Source organism: Mastomys coucha, unplaced genomic scaffold (assembly GCF_008632895.1).
Source record: "Mastomys coucha isolate ucsf_1 unplaced genomic scaffold, UCSF_Mcou_1 pScaffold6, whole genome shotgun sequence".
Classification (NCBI taxonomy): Eukaryota; Metazoa; Chordata; class Mammalia; order Rodentia; family Muridae; genus Mastomys; species Mastomys coucha.
This window is the reverse complement of record NW_022196912.1, coordinates 72,901,650-72,920,698: the sequence shown is the minus strand read 5'-3', so window position 1 is coordinate 72,920,698 and position 19,049 is coordinate 72,901,650. Positions and strand designations below refer to the sequence as shown.

Genomic DNA, 19,049 nt, shown 5'->3' with positions numbered 1-19,049 from the left:
TGTATTTCTCTTTGAGGGGAAGCTTATCACCTGAGGACACCTAAGTCAGCAGCTATATTGACTCAGGAACTGCCATGGCAAGGTGTCAGCCTCGTCCTTCACATCCACTGGTGATCAGTGTTAGCGCCATGAGAACTCCAGGGGCTGCAACCCACAGGAACCTGCAATCCTGCTCTGCAGGAGATGTGGGCTCCTGGCGCTAGAGCTGCAAATGTCACCCAACTGCAGCCAGAAAGCATTCACATGAACAAAGGTGAAAGACCCAAGGGCCACTTTCCCAGGGCTCACCCAGTCATATTTCCCTCTAGGATATGTAGTGAATCCCTGGAGAGATTAGTGTCATTTTAGCAATAAGAAGAGAAGAAAGGAGGTGCTAGTTGTGAAACTATTCAAACTTAAAGAAAGCAACTTTTTTAAAAAAATAGCTATTTAAATTATTAGCTCAACTGTCTCTTTTCTCCCAGTTTGGAAACCAGTTTGAAAGGTTTTTGAAATGTAGTAGTTAAAACCAAATTAACAAATTAGGTGTAAGAGAACTGGGCCCAAGGCTGCAGCACTAGGAAAACAATATTACGAATCTAAGTTGTAAACTTAACTTTGTGTTTGCTACCTTGTTACAGCTTTGAGAAATAGTGAAAATGTGAAAGTTCCCCTATCCTTAGTCCTGGTGAGGTAATGTGTATAACTATATGAATCTGGGGTTATAGGGCATTTGGTGCTTTCACGCATTATCACAGTAGGATTACTGCTCTCAAATGCTTGGGGAATACTACTTTCATCCATTTTGCTGTGAAAATAAAGTTGCTATAAATCACAGACCCTGCATTTAAAAAAAAAAAAAAAATCCTCACCAAGCCTTGTTACAGCCTCCAGCATGGAAATGGCCCAAACTGAGCAAGGCATAAAATGTGTCCTTCTCAAAACCTGGTTCTTCTATTTCTTCTCTCCACTATCCTTTCAACACTTTAGGGGATGTTTCTCCCTCCCATTGTTGTGTCTCTAATGTAAAGCAGCAGTTACTTAGCTCTACAGCAAAATCTGAGGTCATAACTGAGGTTAGGCAGTAATTTAATCTGTGAAAAACAGAGGCACTGTCTGGTTAGTGCAGTGACAACAGAGTGTAGCCCAGGTCGTGCTTCCTGTTCAGACTCATTCCGGGGCCTTATTGCTTCCTTCTTCTGTTCTTCCTCAGCTTCCTCTTTACCCTCCTTCCTTCCTTGTCTAACACACACACACACACACACACACACACAAACACAAAGACACACACATACACGCACACACAAACACAGAGACACACACACATATACACACACACAGACACACACACACACACGCATACACACACATGCACACACAAACACTGAGACACACACAGACACACACACACAGACACACACACACACACACACACACACACACATGCTCGAGTGCTCACATAGGACATGCACAATAGGACTCACATTTAAAAGAAATCAATTCAAAGGATAAAGCAATCCTGTAAATTTTCAAAGTTAATTTGAAATTTTCCTAAGAGCTAAGTGTGTCAATCATACCTATGCATTCAAATAACCCCTTGAAACAGTAAGATTCAAATGGAAGCCAGACAACTTGCAACAGCTTAATACATCTGTTTATTCAGTTACAATTACAGGTTAAGAACACTACATTTTTATCCTGTTAAGATGATAATGATGGAGATTTCAGTTTATAAAGTTCACTCTTCTTAACGATTAAAAAAATCTATTCAACAGAAAAGCATATATATATACATATATATATGTATATATATATGCTATTCTTAGGAAAACATCTAAACTTTCTCACTTACGATCAAAAGCATGTTTGTTCATTTATTTAAATAAAACATAAGAGACAGTTTAACTCTTGGTTACTGCTTTTAGAAAAGCATGATGTTCTTGAAGCAAATGTACACAAAACATCTTTTTCAATAGTGCATTCAACCATTGTGTGTCAGGTCGGTGTGAACCTGTGAACCCCAGGTTCACTGTTCCAGGACCATTGATATACACTGGTTTCCTTAAACAGCCAAGCAAGCTCTTTTCAGTGGTCCTATATACAAACCAGCATACTCAAGAATACAGCAAATGCAAAGGAGTGAAAAGATGGGTCCTTGTCCTGCTTGGGTTTCAACTGTAGTCAGAAATGCAGACATAATTGTTTCACTTCCACTCCTCAACAGGAGTGACTGCCCTTACTGGGTCTATGTGAGAATCACCTTTGTTGGGATAGAAAAAGGCAGCAGTGTCCCCAGCAGTGACTAGAGTCTCTGACATTTCTCAGATCTGAGAGAATGAGTGCTACAGCTCAGGTCACACTTGTCACATTGGGGGTGTCCTTATAATTGTTTCATGGACTAGTGACAGTTTGTCAAGATTAACAAATCTCTCTTTATATATGTGTGTGTACACATATATGCTATGTATGTGACTTGTGCATAGCAGCACACACACACACACACACACACACACACACACACACACACACATCACAGACCTTGTGATTTGTTCCCCTGTTTCCTGGGATGCCAGGGATTCAGGCCTTTCACTCCGCACCGACAAAAATTAACCCAAATTGCCATTTACTTATTTTAGCAAGACAAAAACTACTGTAAAAAATATATTTTAAAATCGCCAAACTTCACTGGACACAAGCAAAACCAGGAAGGATTGAGTAAAGGCGAGTGGAGCTAAAGAGAGACAAACTTCTGAGGGGCTCTTGGGGCAGCGAGCAGAGGAGAACATTCTCCACCCTGCTCCCTTCCACACCGCCACGCCCCCAGGATTCCCAAGAACAGCCCTGTTAGGCAAATACAGAGAAAGAAAGTGGAAACACACTTTTTTTTCAACGCCACAAATAAATAAATAAATATATTGAACAAGAAATAACTTAATAGGCACCGCTTGAAAGGCAGAAAACTTCAGGGATCCGACAAGCTGAAGCTGCCCATCCAGCTTTGGCAAAGGCTCCGCAGTTTGTCACTGGAGCAGGAGCTAGAAATTTACATTGGAGCAGGCAACCTAATCTTTTGTTACTCTAAGGAGGACTCTAAGAGGAACTGCTTTGCAATTCAGGTCCAGTCTCCAGGGTGCCTAAGTTATTCAGCAGCCAGGAGCTCCCCTAGCTGGGACTTTGGAGCCTAATGCTCAGGTCCTGAGCTCTGTGGGAGCGTGGCTTCTATGGTACCCACACCCACAACCCAGGAATCTTACAAACTTGCCCTTCTGCTTGCTCCGAGCTCCTTCTTTGCTCCAAAGGAGGATGTGGGTGGGACTATACCAAGTCTGGCGATCTGGGCACAAGACCTTTTCTTAAGCACCCAGCTCTGCTCGGGATGGAGTGGAGCAGAGGAAGGGCCCAGGGGAAGATGTGCCTTCTCTGAGAGTAGAAAAGATCAGTTGCCTGGCCATCCTCGAGCTGGGCTTCCTTGACAGTAAGGCTTGCGAAAAGGAGAGCAGTGATTGGGGACAGTCTGGTAGCCACTCTGAAAAGAGTCTGGCCCGCTGACCTGCGCAGCGAACAGGGTTCAGCGCAAGGAAACACGTGATGGTAACCGTGGCTCAGCTTAAAAGAAGCAGAAATATCAGCTTGAGAGGGTAAGGGTCAAACTGAGCTGGCGACATTAAGTTTGCAGTTTATACTAGCAGAATTGGGAGGGAGGATGCAAGTTACTGAGTTTGGAGAACAGAGTTGCTCAGAATACCAGATGGCCTGAAGGCATTCGCGGTTAATCCGCAAATCTCTCCCTTTTACCTTAGTCACACAGCTTTCCTAGGTCCAGCTAACCAGACACGCTGCATTGCTGTCAGGCACTACTACCACAGCACCTGGTGTCCCGTTATCATTTCCTCCCACCTGCTTCCGCGCTTCACCTTTCTGACCATTCTCCCCCTCCGGGCAGTGCCCGGGCTCAAAGTGTGCTGATCCTGGAAGCGCAGGTGCCATTACGGAAAACGCCTCCAGACTCCAGATTCTCTGGCTGGAAGTCCTCCACGCTGTAGGCACGACTCTTCAGGGCAGTGGCGTAGTAGTCGACTGGTTCCTCCGCAGCGTTATCCATCCAGCTGAGGCACAGGATGCGCTGGAAAGAGCGCTTGAAGTTGTCCGACAGGAAGCCATAGAGGATCGGGTTGGCACAGCTGTTAGCATAGCCGAGGATGACAGACAACTGGCTCACGGTGGCGTCGTCTTGCTCTGCGAACACGTTGACCAGCTGTACCACGTAGAAAGGCATCCAGCAGATGACAAAAACCATCACCACCATCATCACCATCAGAGTGATCTTACGCTCTGAGCGCTTGCGCTGCTGCCAGCCGGCCTTGAGGGCCACCATGCGCATCTTGGCAATGATGAGCACATAACACAGGCAGATGGCCCCGACAGGCAGCAGGAAGCCCATGAGAAATGTGTATAAGACGAAGCCTACCAACCAGCGCTGGGCGGGCTCGGGCATGAGCATGTTGCAGGCTACCGTGCCATCGCTGTTGGCTGCTGTGCGTGAGAAGACCACGATGGGCAAGATAACCAGTAGGGACAGGACCCACACGCCCAAGTTCACTACTTTGGCCACAGTGGGCCGACGGTAGCGCGCTGCCTTGATCGGGTGCACCACAGCCACATAGCGGTCCACACTAAGCACAGTCAAACAGTAGATGCTGGTGAACATGTTGACCGCATCCACGCTGAGCACCAGGCGGCAAAGTAGTGCGCCGAAGGGCCAGTGGCGCAACAGCGTGGAAGTGACCAGAAAGGGCACGCTGAGCATGAGCAGCTCATCAGCAATGGCCAGGTTTAGAATGTAGATGTTGGTTGCAGTCTTCATCTTGGCGTATCGCAGGATCACATAGATGACCATGGAGTTCCCACACAGTCCCACCAAGCATACCACGGAGTAGATGAAAGAGATGAGAATGGCGCTACCCTGGCCCTCGCTTAAGGTCCCGTTCTGGGAAGCGTTTCGTCCAGGCTCCTCCATGCCGTCCGCAGCGCCGGACCCCGGGCCCCTGCTGCAGGCTCCTTCCCCGCAGCTGCCTGGGCTGGGGCTTGGAGAAGAGGAGGGAGAGGAGGCGGTGCCATTGGGGAACATCCCAGCTGAAGAGGGCTGGTGCGGCTGCCGGCTGGGGCGCTCACCTTGCGCCCTTGCTGCCTGCGCCCTCCCTAGGCTCAAGGCTCCAAGCTCACAGCTCCCCGCCGCCTGGCGCCACCCGGCAGAGCGCAGCAGCTGTGGCGAGCGCGGCTCCGACTGAGGCCGCCCGGAGCATCACCCAGCGGCAGCTTGCTTGAGCGCTGTCTCTTGCAGTTCTGGGGGTCCTGGTGAGTGCAGAGGAGAGGAGAGGCCAAGAGTCTAGAGCCCAGAGCTCTAAGTGGAATGACTCTGGACTGATGAATGATTAATAAGCAGCACCATCGCGTCAGCAGCTACGAAAAAGCAGGGGGGGGGGCACATAGGTGGTTTATTCCCCCACCGTCATCGCTCCCCCCATTTCTAGTCCCCTCTGAGCTCAACTCAAAGATTGCTTCATATTTCTCTCACAGCATCTTCAGGCATTCCTAGGACAGACCTGAAGAGTTTCTCTACCTTTCTAAAGGATAGATGCCAGTCAAGAACGTAGATTCTGTCCCATTCCACCCGACTCCTACTCTAAGGAAAGACTAAAGCAAATCCCAGACATTTATATGTGGAGTTCCTCTTCACTTCTTTCTGCTGCTGCTCTCTTCTCTTGATTGGGGGCGACTTCACCTGTCCCTAAGCCACTCTCCAGGACGGGACCCTAAACACCTACCTCCTTTGCTGCTTGCCAGTTCTTCAAACCTGTACCTGGAGATTTCAGGCCTTCAGATGCCCAAGTCGATGTCTCCAGGTGGCCCTTGCCAAGTGCCTGTGAGGTCTGGCGGCGCTCTGATGTTCTTTGCGAGGTCCAACTCCCTTTGGGGCTGGCCGCTGCACAAGTGCCCACGCAAACACTGAGCCGTGGAAACCAGACCTAAACCAATAGCATTATGAGCACGAAGGACCAGAGTGATGTGTTTAAAGGGATGCTGAGTTACAAGATCGTAGTCCCCCACTCTGCAGCAGGGAGTGTTCAGGGGAACCGAGTGAACCATTGCGACTCTCTAACAAAGCTTGTAGTTCTCTGAGCTCCCTTCACCTAGCCTAGGAATATCGACAGTAGAAATCAGGATGAAGGGCAGAGAGCTCAGGAGGAGGCTAGCACTCCCTCCGGAACCTGCCAGGCGCGGTATTGGAAATCCATGTAGGTGTTCACTAGGGAAAGATTAGGCTGCGCGGCTTGGAACAGCTGCGCCCGCGAGTCCCGGCTGTACTTTGTACCCTGGAGAGTTGGCGGGGTGGGGAATGGAGGTGGAGAGTGAGCAGCGTGAGCGCCAAGGCCCGAACAGGCAGGCGTGCCAACTCTTAATCCACGCGTGACTGGCTGAGCAACTGACGGACTGTCATCAAGCCTGGGATCAGTGGCAAGACATTGAAGCTTTCCCCCATGGAATCTTAAGGGCTACTATGACCCCTCTGTGTTCCAAGTCCTGAAACCATTAATATATGGTTATTAAGATCCCAGGCCCAAAGCTCATCAACCTGCAGTTCCCATCCCAAGTCTGGGAACTGCAGGCTTTTGCTTGAGAAAGGATGGATGTAGATTTTTAAGGGACCTTGGGAACTCTCAGGACTCTGAACTTCGTGTCTCTTTAGCCTTACAGCCACTCTCTGTCAAAAGATTCAACCACCTATTCCTGTTCATGAATGCTGTTTCCTTCCACGAAATCCCTGCAAGTCTTTGCCTGAAGCATGCCAAACCCCAGGAAGACTGGCCTGCTGCAGCCCAGTGCTCACTTGAGCTTTGCTGCTTGCAATTGCTATCTTCCTCAGTCTCCCTCTCACATCTCCACCAAGAGGGGCGAACTTGAAACTAAAATTACAGAAACTGTTCCTACCAGACAGTCGAGAATGTGCAAAACTGGACACCGCATTAAAAGCAAAACATTTATTCTTAACGGCTTGTTGTTTGTTCTCAGCAATTGCCTACACATGGGTGCTTCAGTCCAAACTAAGCACTGCTTGGAGAGAAAGAATCACGTGTACTGACCATGACGGCAGAGGCAGTCAGATTAAAATCAATGACCACAGACTCCCTAGGAGTGTGTGCAACAGAGGCTGAATAATTCATGAGAAAAAAAATGTTAGAGTGGAATTGGAGATTTGATAGAACTGTGGCTGTTTAATTCTGTGCTTTACCTAAATAAACCTCCTTACCTGAAGTGGAACGTGAATTGGAGGGGAGGATAGTTATGTTTCTATAAATAAATAAATAAATAAATAAATAAATAAATAAATAAAGCAGCATACATAGAGGGGGTAGGGAAGGTACATTGGGTTTAAAAAAAAAACAAAAGTGAGATTTTTCTGAGAGGAATATTTTCCTTGCCAACCCTGGATGAGGTTTCAGTGACTTTGCCAACCACTGATTTAAGGCACCTGGCTGTATTTCTGGGATGGTTTTTCAAAGGTCACCATTTAGAGGCATTGGCTTTGATCATGGTGGCTGGGTTGCAGGAATGGGAGTTTATGAAAGGCAGCTTTGTTGTCAAAATTTCATTAAATTCACTCTGCAACTCATCTTAGAAGAAAAAACTTCTTTCAATTAAGTTATGACTTTACATACAAATGAAGAAAAGCAGACAAGTACGTCTGTTCCTGATTGTGAAGAGGTTCTGATGATGAACTATTTATTCAAAAAAGAGCTTGACAATAGGACGGCTATAATTTTTTAAAGAAAAAACGTAAATGTAAACAAGGAGGTGGAAACGTTTGGTCACTCATACATGCTGGTTGACATAAAAATCACAAGGCCTACTTTTATAAACAAGTTTGATGGTCTTTCACAAACATGGTGGCCCAGTATATCCACCTCTCCTTTACCCCTCAAAACTGAAATCAAGTATTGGGGTGAGAGGAGATAAAGAAAAGAAACAACCAAAATTTCTACCGAGTGGTGTATGTGTGAACAAAAGTATGGTACATTAATCAGTAAAATTTACTTACTCTGTAAAAGGAATGAAGTGTTGACCATATGCTATTGGTGAACTTTGAAGACATTTTAAAAATAAGAGGAGTCAGACTCCAAAGACAACAATTACTTGGTTCAGTTCATATTGACTAGAAGGCAGACATGTAGGGACAGGAAGTAGATTAATGATCCTCAGTGGCCAGAGGGAGAAGGAGCTGGGGGAGGGACCACTTGGTGGTCATAAAATTTCTTCTGGGGCCAGGGAAACATTTTAGCACTTAACAGTGGAGCTTTAGAAGAGTGCACCTATACCAAACCCACATGAATGATACACTTAAATGACAAAATAGTGAATTTTATATCAATAAATAGACTGTTTGAGCTGGATATAAGTCATGTCATTTTACCAAATCTCTTCAGTCAAGTGTGTCTTATCAAGGTATCTGTGATTCCTTCTACCTCACAAGCAGATAAAATGCATGGTACTTCTGGACTAAGCCACGTAACGAGAAGTTAGGACACTAGAGCCTTCTTGTCTAATACTTTCACTGATGTGTCTAAAGCCTTGAAAAGCTACTGGCCCTCAAGTACTCAGGGCTCTGGTGACCACTCTTCTTGCGCCTCTCTCACACTCTAAACATCTGTAAAGGGAAAAAGGGATGCTTTCTGGGAAGACAAGAAAGAAAAGGCCCAAGCAGGAAGTTGTAGGTTCTCAAGCAGATTTTCTTTTTCCTCCATCATTATAATTTTCCCCTGGAACCCATTTGATTATTAAACACATCACATTGTACTGTGGGTCTGTGCCTTGCTGTAGGAGCTTTTTGAGAAGAGAAACTATTTTACTGTTCTGTTTCCAGAACCTAGCACAATACTCAGGAAATTACCCTAAACTCTCTTGCTCTTTATTTTAAACCCTTTTAAAAAAAAGTTCTTTATTTTAACAAGCCTTTTCTGTACTGGCCCATAAATTGTCGATAAGTAAGTGTGGCTCTTTAGAAGAAGAATTTCAATGTCTGCATAATATTACCATTAATGATCCTGCATCCATCTAAATCATTCTGAAAATTTTCAGTTTGGTGATGTCCTATATCAACAATTATAATGCTGATGATTCTTCATTGATCATTGTTGGTCTTAAATTTCTTGGCAGAGAAGGGGTCTGAGGAAGGAACGGTACATGCTTTAGTAGCTAATGATGGCTATTTAATAGTATCATGCAGTGTGGAAGCCATTATACTTGGAAGATCATTTCTTTTTAATTGCAGCCCCTAGTCTCGGTTGGTTTGGTGAAACAGTAATTATCAGAAGCTCAAACTCTGTGTCTGTCAAAAAAAAAAAAATTGCTAATGTGGTGTTTTCAGTTGGAACCTATGTTCTAATCCATTCCAGGGACCCACGTACTTCCTGGAACACTCTTTGTGCTCACATCCTCAGAGGCATGTTTGCAAATACCTGTCTGGGCAGATGGGCACAAGCTGAATGTAAGGGCGAGCATCACTCAGCAATATGGCCCAAAGCAGAGTATGTGACACTTGGGGACCATCTGCCATGAAGCAGCTAATGAGATGACAGTCTAATAAGAAAGTTACTAGGGGACAAAATGGCTGTCTGGCTAAGCAGAAACCCTCCACTTCATCTCCCAGGGATGCCCAATCACTTCACAGCAGCCTGGGCAGCCTGTGGTGAAGTTCATCACCAGTCATAGCGAACTCACTCAGCCTGCTGATTTTCCTCTTGTCTCTTCTGTGAATCAGTGTGGCAGAGTCTCTTTTGTGCTTTCAGAAAAGATACATGTGGTGCAACAGTTCACATTCTTCCATATGGATTCTCTGTTGCTAAATAATGTTTCTAAAGCCACAATTCAGTACATATAGGGGAGTATTCATTATTATTAATGGATAAATAATGGAATAGAAATAGTCACATGCTACCTGCATTACTTTGAATAGTCCTTACCAACAATACATTTTCTTTTCCTGTAATAAAGCTTTTGTTATTTAAGGGTTCTAAGATGGGTAACACTAGTTTCAGATAATTATATTCAAACCTTTCCTTTTATATTATTTGTCATCCCCCCACCCCCAGTAACAACCATAAAAGAAAAATGCTTTCAAAGTAACAAAGCCACATTTTTATTTCCTTTGATACCTCAAATGATGTTTGATTCTTCTCAGAGTGCTTAAATACTTCCAGCAACTTGCCCATTCCTTAAGAAATGGTTGTTCCTTTGGAGCAGGCCATAGGTGTCAATCAGATTCACCAGACACATGAAAGAGCACAAGGCCCAGCAAAGGACTGAGTGTGGAAGAAAAACAGGCTGCCCAGGCTGCTGTGAAGTGATTGGGCATCCCTGGGAGATGAAGTTTTGCCAAAGAAAGCACACATCACCAGCACTCCTCTGGGACTGCCACTTTGCTCCCACCTTAAATATGTTGAAACAGTAGTCTGGGTCAGGTTCTGCCAGCCAAATCACTATAATACCTCTGCGCTGCTTTCCCACACAGCATAGGATGACAAGAGGTAGCAGCTACCATGACAGTCTCACTTTCTCCTTATCCAGAGGTAGGTCAGAAGACAGAAAAGCTGAGTGGAGTCACCTGACTAGGTCAGAAAAATAACTTTTTGTTTACTGCCCACATCAGCCAACTTTTCATGGCGTGTGCCCTTGGTCTAGGACTTGGCATATTATACTAACTTATTTTTATGTTTTAGTATTTTTGTAGGCACAAAATTCAGACTAGAGCAGACTAGACTTAGTTTCATTGCATTAAGTATGGTCATATTTTTGTCCCCCATTCCTTTGTTAGAAGTAACTGGAAGCAAATTCCTAAGTTCCATTATATATGATAAATGTATTTGGAAATATAACTTGATAATTGATTTGATAATGTAAAAATATTCATGGAATCCTCACTATGTGACATGCACTATGTGAGTTACTGGAGACACAGTGGCAAAATAAGAGTTAACCAAATTCTTATTTTCATGAAGAAGAAAGAGCAAATTGGTAGATACACAGGCACTGTGGGTATGTTTAATAGTAAGTCTAAGGAAAAAGATGTCAGTAGTGCAAAGTGGTGTAGGTGTGGATGTATTTGACAGGGTTAGACCAAAAAGGAAATAAAGAAGGTGATGCTTGACTGCTCTCAAAAGATGTGAAGGTAAAAGAACACACATTTTTGGGGATGGGGGTTGTTGCTCTAGCTTGAAGCTTTGCATGTGTGTAGCACCTGGACCTGCAGGTATGGTGGGATACTCAGTTTTTGTCAACTGGGCACACCTGGAAAGGAAGACCCTCAGTTGAGAAGTTGCTTCCACATATTGAATTGCGGGTATGCTTGAGGGGTTGGTATTTTCCTAATTGCTAATTGATACAGCACTCCTCTTTGGATCTCAGCACCTCTAGGCATATGGGCCCGGGCTTTATGAGAAAGGAAACTGAGTATCAACCTGAAACAAGCTAGCAAGCAGCTCTCCTTAGTGGTCTCTGCTTCATTCTGGCTCCAAGTTCTTGCCTCAGTTTGATGCAATGGCAGACTCTTAACTTCTAAGCCAATTGAGCCCTTTCATCCCCCAAGTTGGTTTTGGTCCAGCTACATTGAAGTGAGGCCCTATCCACCCTCTTGTATCTGTTTTTCTTTTTTGTTTCCCGACAGCAGTAGTTAAAGGACACCACCGAAGAATTGGTGAGATGGCTTAAGAGTTAAGAGTATTCGTTCTCTTGTAGAAAACAGGGGCTTAAATCTCAGCACCTACCTTGTACTCATAACCATCTGTAACTCCACAAGATTGGCCTTCTTTTGTTGATCATGAGCACACATGGTTTACAGACATTCATTAAGGAAACACTCATAAACAAAATAATAATACATTTTTAATGAAAAAGAAAACACTTAGGGTTCAAATAATTGATGATTGGTTCATTTTAATCACTATCTCTACTAGTGGATTCATGAAGCTCTTGATCTATGTGATCATAAGAATAGAAGTTCCTGGCACTACTGTAGATTTCCAGTCTGAACCTGGAAGCCCCTTCTAAACTGTAATCATTGTGACATCTTTATTGACCCAAGAATTCCTTGCCTGTTGAGCTCAAGTTCTTTTCCAAGGCTAGAGTGAGCTGACTACATGGTAGGTCCAGAAATTCTATGTCCAAATCAAGACCAAGTGGTATCCACTCAGGAAAGGATGATGATGTGGATGCAGCTTCAGTATGACCATGAGGCTAGGATATGTACCCTCAGGTACATGGAATTGCTTACCAGAGAGGGCTGAGCCCAGGGTAGACATTCAAATCAAATGGGTGCAGGCGGGTCAAATCCTAGGATACAGCTCCTGAAATGGCTGCTTTGGACTTTTGTCCTCCTAAGTCATAATGAATATAGAGTAATATATATGCTGTATATAACAGTTTATAACTCTATTTTATAATTTGAAGGGTAATCAAACAGGCAAAACAAACAAAAGACCGTAATCCCTAGTGCTTACCCAGGCCAGTTAGGAGCTAGAGAGAGGAAACCATACCAGCCATTGTGGCTTTCCTGACAATCAGCTTGGTGCTGATTTCAAACCAGGATATTGCTCTTCATTCAGATAGGAAGCAAGAGACACACAACAATGGATGCAAATAGCCCTCCATCTAGGTATGCATAGGCCTGGAAGGACAGTTACAAAGATAACAGTAGTGCTTTTCATTAGATGGTTAGTTAGATCATGAGTACTTTCATTTCCCTTTCTAGAGATTTTCTGTGTGTTCAGATATGACTATGTATTCCATTTTAAATAAGGTGAAGGTAGTGGAAAATAAAAAACAAAAACAAAGAAAAAAAAAACCCTAACAAAATATAAAAGCAAATCTCCAGGCCATAAGTGTCTGCCCTTTTTAACAAAGCGTTTGCTAATTTATTTCCTCCTTAATTATCTTGACTGTCAGAGAAAATAACTCTAATAAATTTATTCTAGAAATTAAGATATTACAATGCAAATTGAATAACAAACAAAATGTACCCAGCTGAAAGTGGTAGATGGAACAGAAGCAAGGACCAAAGGGTTCACTCAGCTCTGGCTAACTGGTCCCTGGAATACTTGTCAGTCTGGAGGCTGCACCTCAGAAGATGGCTGTGGTTATGAACCACATGAAGGTATTTATGAAAACATTGTTTTGCAAGTGCTAGGCTACAGTTCTGAGTTTAAGTCTCATGCTCCTATCTGTTTATCCTGTGCAAGGGGCTGATCTCTCTGAGCCCCCATTTCATAATTCATAAACTGAAGCAATAAACATGCTATGCAACTACTTGGTAGAGTACTTGCAAAGAATAAACATATTATGTGTTTAGAACATTGACATGTACTGGGCATCATAAAAGTATTTAACTATTACAATCTAATATTTATAAAGTATAGATAACTGTAACATTATTGTTGGATTTAAGAAATCCATTTTTCCACTGGCTCAAAAATTTAATAATAGTATATATTCCTGGCATTTCATTTCTTTAATATTTGAGCAATCTTATTAAAATTATTGAGTGATTACTGTTGATAAGTGACATTCTTTAATTTCCCTCTTTCCTATGCAGCTGGGTCTATATAACTCAACACGGTGCCCTATGTTCCATTCAGAAGTGTTTGGACATGCCACACCTTCAACTAAAATAACTACATGTTTATCACCCTTATCAACATCATGCTGTAGTCTGCCAACTTGATCCTGACAATTGTTTAAGAGGTCAGTTGACCATAGAGCTGAGTAAACCCTTTAGTCCTTGCATCAAAGACAGTTTAGTTTACTTACATCATAAGGATGTCTAACCACCATGCTCACCAATTCAACCTAATTGTGTGAATACAAACACATAATCTGCCTTCGTTTTCAGTGAGGCCTTCAGGCTAATCTTGATAGCTGGAAAAGGCATTCACTTCTCAGAGATGTTATTCTACCTCTCTACACCCTGAGGAGAAAGGAAGACTGAAAGGCAAACTATTTGCTAGAGAGTCTGAAAGCACTATGTTTTGTTTCCTAGGAAGGAAGATGAAAGTCATTGCTTATATTACCATTGAAATATGAGGGCTTCCAGAAAATCACCTCCCAGAGAGAGACTGTACCTCCTGATGTGGGAGAAGACCCAGAACATGAAGTTTCACTCTTTGTCAGAGAATTTAAAGGTAAGCAAGAGACTCATTGATGACTTGATCCATGTTCCTCCTCCTCACCTTGAGTGAGATAAAGTGGAACCCCAGCATTCCAGACAGACAGGTGGCAGCTCCTGATGTGGCTTGAAAAGACTGGAAGTTTGTGCATCATAGCAGGAGGTGAGCGGGTTTATAGGCTGGAGGAAGGGGATGTTGGAAAAGGGATGGAGGGCAGAATATTTCCCAACTCAGAGTAGAATAGAGGAGAAAACATGGCTAAGTCAAAGGGTGCCAGTGCAGACAGGATAATAACTGCTTTTCTCAAAGAAGAATTGTCCCATCCACCAATGTTCTCACTCCTCTGCAGAGCAGAAGACAGTTAACACAGAGAAGAAGGCATGATAAAAAATATATATAATAGGACAAAGAAATGAAGAATTAACCTCTGCCTTCATTCCTACTAGACAGAGACAAAGACTTTCAGTTGAATGAGAAATCAGTTCAATTCAGTAAGGAGATTTAAAATAATGTCTGAAAATGATACTGGCTAGCATATGAGAGTGAACAAAAGATGCTCTGCTCTGCGTGAACAGTTTTAGGACCTATGCTGGTGAAACTTTTTGTCAACCTGACACAAGTTAGAGTTGTCTGGGAAGAGGAACCTCAAATGAAAAAAAAATGCCTCCACTAGAATGCCTGTAGGCAAGTTGTAGATGAGAAACTGCATCCCAGAAAAGCTAAGTAACTGGTCAAAGGTCATAGAGCTTAGATTTGACATTAGCTGTCAGGATGACTGTGCCACACTGCTGATTTCTGATCTCTCACAAAACTCACACCATCAACTGATCAGTCTTATACCAAGAGTTACATAAACAGCAATATTCAGTCATTCTCATTTCTTGCATCTCCCAATGAATCCAACACTCACCTCTACTTATCCTAATCATGAAAGATAACACATAATCTTTTTATTAGACTATTGAATACATTTTAGAAAAAAAATAACCACATCAGAAGATCTTCAAAAATATAAGACTGATGAGCTATCAGACCATGTCTGCCAAAGAAAACTCATTACCCATAGACTACTGACCTGTTTCTCAAGTCTACATTTGTGGTGGTCAGAGCAGGAGACAGCTTCATATCATCTGTATTCAAGTCTCTAGGTTTGTTACCTGTTTGTTCTTGTAAGAAAATTTCTGCCTAGCTTTCTCTAACAAACTCTTGTGCTCATTTTATGTCATATCTTTGCCCTGTCTCCAGCAAATGTATTTTTCATAATGGGTTAGCTGAGACACCAGACAGAAGGCAAAATAACAGGAACTGCTTTGAAATGATTTGTCTGAGCTTCACCAAATCATAGCTAAAATGTATGCTCAGTAATTAAAAAAAAAAAAAAAAGCATCACAATCAGCCAACACGATGACTTCTCTAGACTACTTTCTCTGGAAAGTAGTTCCAAACTTTCCTAAAGCTGCCAGCCCTTTAATGCAGTTTCTCAGTGATCTTAGTAATCTTATGATTGTGGTGAGCCCCCAACCATAAGATTACTTCCTGCTACTTGATAACTATAATTTTGCTACTGCTATGAATCATAATGCAAATATCTATGTTTTCCTGTGGTTTTGGCTACCCCTGTGCAATATTGAGAACCAGTGCACTAGAGCAAGCATGTGCATATTATAGATGGCCTAGGGGCTTTGCCCTTGGACTTTCATTGATTTGACTGACAGTTGTAGCCCTGATGATGATAGACAGATGGTAGAGTCACTAGAGAAGGAATACACTTTCCCCTGATTGAAACATTATGCCTCTGTTCACTAACTGGGAAGTTAGCATGCTTAGTTCATTAAAATGCTAAAATTCACTAAAGAGTAGTAATTTAAGTGGGAACTGTTAGAAATTCTGTATTCACACTTGCATATAGAAATGATATAAACTCAAATTACCCTATTTTCCTTTTACAATTCTTTTGATGACAAGCTTTTAAATGCCAATGTCTTAGAGATGGATAGAATTTTCAGATCTGTAATGTGTCAGCTTTTACTATCTTTAAAAAAAAGGTCTAACTCTACTTAGGAAAACACATACTCTTAAAATCCACCAGGGGGAGATTTCAACACTGAGAACTTGAATAGGAAAGACTTTATTCAGCTGTATTTCAGGTAACAATTTCTTAAACTAAGCCTATACTTTAAGTTATGTCTTGATAGGCTACTGAAACAATTCTTGATGTGATGAGCTCTGGAGTGAGTGACTGTGGGAACTGATGACATACTACTGGGTCTTGTTAGGGATACAGGTGGTAGCTGTGTGTCTCAGGGAGAAGGGGTGTTTGGTTGTGGAGGACTGCATGTCTTCGGGGAAAAGACGAGAGAAAAGAGCAATTGGAGGTCATTTTCACTATATGTAATGTCAACAATTTCTGCTTTTGAGAGATGCATAAAAGTTTGATCTTCTTCCTTGGGAAAGTTTAAGACTTAGCATACCATTGAAATACTTTGTAAGGTGATAAAAGAAGCAGCAAAATATGTATGAAGAATTATTTTTATGGAAAACTGATTTATTTGTGAAGAAATTGCATTTCTACAGAAATCCTTGGATAGCCAACATTGCTGAGGTGCAATTACCTGTATATGTCAAATTCTAGTATGAATTTTATAAACAGATAATCTCTCTACAAGGGTCTTGCAAAAAAAAAGAAAAAAAGATTTGAAGTCCAAGGTCATTTTCAAGATTCAATTAACCCCTGCTACCATGCAGACATTTCCCCAATACAGAGCAAAGCAGTTGCAGTTTCATGGATTTCTCACCCTAGAATGTAGACACAAGAGGAAAAGGTCACAGGAACTGACCCCACCTACTCTCTTCCCTATCTGCCACATGGAGAGGTGATTTTTTTTAAAAAAGAAAATGATACAGTACCTTCTACCAATAAATCAAAGCTTTTGTTCTCATGAGTCTCAAACACAAATCTCTGCTCTGTTGTAGTATAGCATACAAACTAAGCATGCCCTCTAAGATATTATGTGAGGAAGAAGCTTGCCTCCACTTCACTTTTTTTGCATAACATATATATATATATATGTTATGGAAAAAATATATATATATATATATATATATATACACATATATCCTAGATTGATTCATTGCTTCTGGGAGATGTGCAACTCACTTCCTGGCTTTTCCCCCTTTGCAGGACTTCAGTGCAAAGAGACAATATAGTTAATAAATAAGTAAATAGACAATAAGTAGATAATAAATAGTTAAGCTAGAATGAAAACATATCTTTGGAACATGATGAAGCTGGGGCAATGGAGAATGTTATGGTCCCCAAGAATAGCATGAATATGTGCAATGCTCCTTTTAGAATTCTGAGAACACAGCAGCAAATTAATGGACAGTTGGACTTGACTTTACCATGGGTGCCCAGTTCCACTGAAGAGCTCTATACATGGAATAAGCTGTGGATGGAACCAGCAGGAAGGTGGATTGTGAAAGCTGGCACAAGGATGTTCTAGAGCTGACAGTGTAGGTAAATGGCCAACATCCAGTAGAGCCTCCAGATGGATTGCCACTGGGTAGGGAGCACTGCTGAAGCTTGATGTGATCTGGGAGAAAGGGGAGGTTAGGGAATGGCAATAGAAATTTCTCATTAATTAAAAAAATATTGATGCCTTGCACATAAGCATTGGTTCTTTCAAATAACTCCTTTGCACTTCTACCACACATGTTCCTTAGGAATGGGATGCAGAAATGAACAGCACTTCCTAACTCCAGTTCTCCCTTCTGACTACACTCAGGGTTCCAAGCTTCAGACGCACTTCTGCCTTTGCTCTTAGCTAGTTTATGTTCTATTTTCTACAATTGGCTGGAAAACTTCAGCCAGTGACCAATTTGCTACCCACTTTCTCCATTCTGAATGGGAGGTGCTGAGTAGCACTTAAGAGATTTCAAAACAGCATAAGATCAATTCTACCACAGTCATTGTAGTTCATCTCAAACCAGTTCCAGGCCCTGTTGAGCATTCCTGGATATGTCCCTTACAGTCCCTGTGGCTCTTCCTTCGAACTGCTAGTTAAAAATCTCAGCTCATGCCACTCTTCATATGCTACTTCATTTGGACATTTCCGCTCAACTCACAGTGGTTGAAACTTTTATCTAATTTTAGAAGAAGTAAAGTCGTCTAAGAAGCAGAAGCTCTGCTCACTTTGATTTTTATACCCCAGAAGCTTGTATTTATCAAAACTCCCTTTTCCTTCTCTCTCTTTGGAGAAAAGACACTTATTCCTCAGGTACTTTCACCATGTGACATCCCCACTTGGCTTGTATATGCTTTGCTCTCTCTAAAACTCATGGTGAAATGTGATATTTCATTGTGATATTCATTGTGGCATTGTTAGGAGGTGTTGACTTAAAAAGATAATTACACTGTTTAAAAGAGCCAATGCTTTACTTGAGGCTTTTATGTTCTAGAGCAGGTTTGTATAAAGTGAGGCTGCCTATATGTTTCTTCTCTCTTGCAAGTGCTGCTTGTCTGCCCACATTCTGTCATGACTTAAGCAGCACAAGTCATTGAGTTGTACCATGCTCTTGGACTTTGGAGACTTTAGACCCATGAGCCAACACAAACTTCTTTCTACATGAATTACTCCATCTCAGGAATGTTTTTGTTACAGGAATAGAAGTAGATAAAAAAGCTGGGAATTTAGGCCCCCACTTATAGGCCCAAAACTTGGAGGCCACAAACAAAAGTGTTACATGTTTGAGTCACAATGTTACCTCAAAATACCTGTTGAGAAAGAAAGGGGAGCAGAGACAGACAGACACACACACACACACACATACACACACACACACACACACACACACACA

General features: G+C 42.5%; 1 protein-coding gene and 1 long non-coding RNA gene across 8 annotated transcripts in view; one reads left to right on the top strand and one right to left on the bottom strand.

The window, feature by feature from the left end:
* Window positions 1-1,615: 1,615 nt before the first annotated feature.
* On the bottom strand, window positions 1,616-6,646 carry Sstr1 (somatostatin receptor 1). Its single transcript, XM_031356961.1, has 2 exons — window positions 5,805-6,646; window positions 1,616-5,439 (listed from the first exon to the last, which is right to left on the bottom strand). Exon 2 carries the CDS (start codon window positions 5,105-5,107, stop codon window positions 3,932-3,934), a length of 1,176 nt encoding a protein of 391 aa, XP_031212821.1. The 5' UTR covers window positions 5,108-5,439; window positions 5,805-6,646; the 3' UTR covers window positions 1,616-3,931.
* A 5,509-nt stretch (window positions 6,647-12,155) lies between these two features.
* The window catches only part of LOC116079980, a 205,338-nt gene continuing 198,444 nt past the window's right edge, over window positions 12,156-19,049 (top strand). For 4 of the 7 annotated variants that reach the window (XR_004114265.1, XR_004114260.1, XR_004114263.1 and 1 more), the window contains exons 1-3: window positions 12,181-12,286; window positions 13,005-13,183; window positions 14,066-14,207. This is a non-coding gene — a long non-coding RNA (uncharacterized LOC116079980). The other 3 variants (XR_004114264.1, XR_004114262.1, XR_004114266.1) reach the window with 3 other exon arrangements.